Source organism: Boleophthalmus pectinirostris, unplaced genomic scaffold (assembly GCF_026225935.1).
Source record: "Boleophthalmus pectinirostris isolate CB_2022bp ecotype Guang Dong unplaced genomic scaffold, ASM2622593v1 HiC_scaffold_9, whole genome shotgun sequence".
Lineage (NCBI taxonomy): Eukaryota > Metazoa > Chordata > Actinopteri > Gobiiformes > Gobiidae > Boleophthalmus > Boleophthalmus pectinirostris.
Genome location: NW_026571541.1, coordinates 39,709,126 through 39,710,579, shown reverse-complemented (window position 1 = coordinate 39,710,579; position 1,454 = coordinate 39,709,126). Strand labels below are relative to the sequence as shown.

The 1,454-nt window shown below is 46.8% G+C and overlaps 1 protein-coding gene across 1 annotated transcript in view; it reads left to right on the top strand.

Moving 5' to 3' along the window:
* Positions 1-1,409: 1,409 nt before the first annotated feature.
* LOC110172544 (olfactory receptor 2A12-like) overlaps positions 1,410-1,454 on the top strand; it is a 996-nt gene continuing 951 nt past the window's right edge. Inside the window, exon 1 of the mRNA XM_020938429.1 lies at positions 1,410-1,454. This exon is cut by the window's right edge and continues 951 nt beyond it. Coding sequence (XP_020794088.1) covers positions 1,410-1,454 — 45 coding nt within the window.

The window sequence follows — 1,454 nt, the reverse complement described above, 5'->3', positions numbered from 1 at the left end:
TGGGCAGAACTTTGGTCACAGAAAATCCCCAGACTCCAGACGCGACGTCTGATTGGTCCAAACCAGGAGCTCACAAACTATTTAAGAAGAGTTCACCTGCTGCACCTGTCTCTGTCACCTGTCATCTGCACCTGTCACCGTCCTCTGCACCATGAAGACTGCAGCTGCAGCACCACTTAATCTGATTCTGATCTGGTTTAGACCTTTGTTTAGTCCTGGTTTAGTTCTGGTTTAGTTCTGGTTTTGGGTCTTTTAAACATTTCTGGTGGTGGTGGAGCTCGTCTCTGGCATCTGGTTTTTGGAACAGAGACTTTTTCTTTGGACTTGGTTTTTGTGTGGTTTGAGTCCGTGTCCATCAGGAGGTCCTGGTCCATCAGGAGGTCCTGGTCCATCAGGAGGTCCTGGTCCATCAGGAGGTCCTGGTCCATCAGGAGGTCCTGGTCCATCAGGAGGTCCTGGTCCATCAGGAGGTCCTGGTCCATCAGGAGGTCTTCTGGTCCGTGTCTTTTGTCCCTATCGTCCATGAGAAGCTCCTCATCGTCTCGTAACGTCAGGAGCTCGTTTATTACGTTTAATTTTACAATGGTTTAGAAAAGTCTGAGTGCTGCATTAGAAAAGAAACACACACACACAGACACACACACACAGACACACAGACACACACGTGTGTGTGTCTGTGTGTGTGTTCAATAATATTTATTTGGTTCAATGGTTGTTAATAATTTTATTTGGCGCCACAGATTTTTAAACCAGTTTATTGTTGTGTCGCCTCATGTGACAGGAACATGTGACAAGAACATGTGACAGGAACATGTGACAGGAACATGTGATGTTCACTTTTCCAAAATGAAAATCTCAGAGCTGCTGGTTTTAGAATCACAACAAACTGAGTGAATTTAAGGAAGAAAGAAACGACATGAAACATGAAACATGAAACATGAAACATGATCCATGACCCGTTTATCTTTCACAAAGATCAGAACCAGAATGAAACATGAAGAAGAGTAAAAGATTTTTAATCCTGCACATTTGACTTTTTCAGATCAACACGAAGAAATTATAAATAAATCCTGACGGCTGCTGGAGAGAAGAAGAGACACAGACTGAGACTCCTGTGTGACAGGAACGTGTGAGAGGAACATGTGAGAAGAACATGTGAGAGGAACATGTGAGAAGAACACATGTGACCTGTGAGAAGAAGAGGTTCTCTGAATTTGTGTATAACATGACAGTTTTTTTTTCTTCTTACGTCGGAGCGGTGAGGTCGGAGCGGTGAGGTCGGAGCGGTGAGGTCAGAGCGGTGAGGTCGGAGCGGTGAGGTCGGAGCGGTGAGGTGGAGCGGTGAGGTCGGAGCGGTGAGGTCAGAGCGGTGAGGTCGGTGACGTCGTCACTCGTCGTTCGTCGGCGCGATGTGGAACTCGAGCGCGCTGCAGTTCGTCGTGCTGACGGGGTAC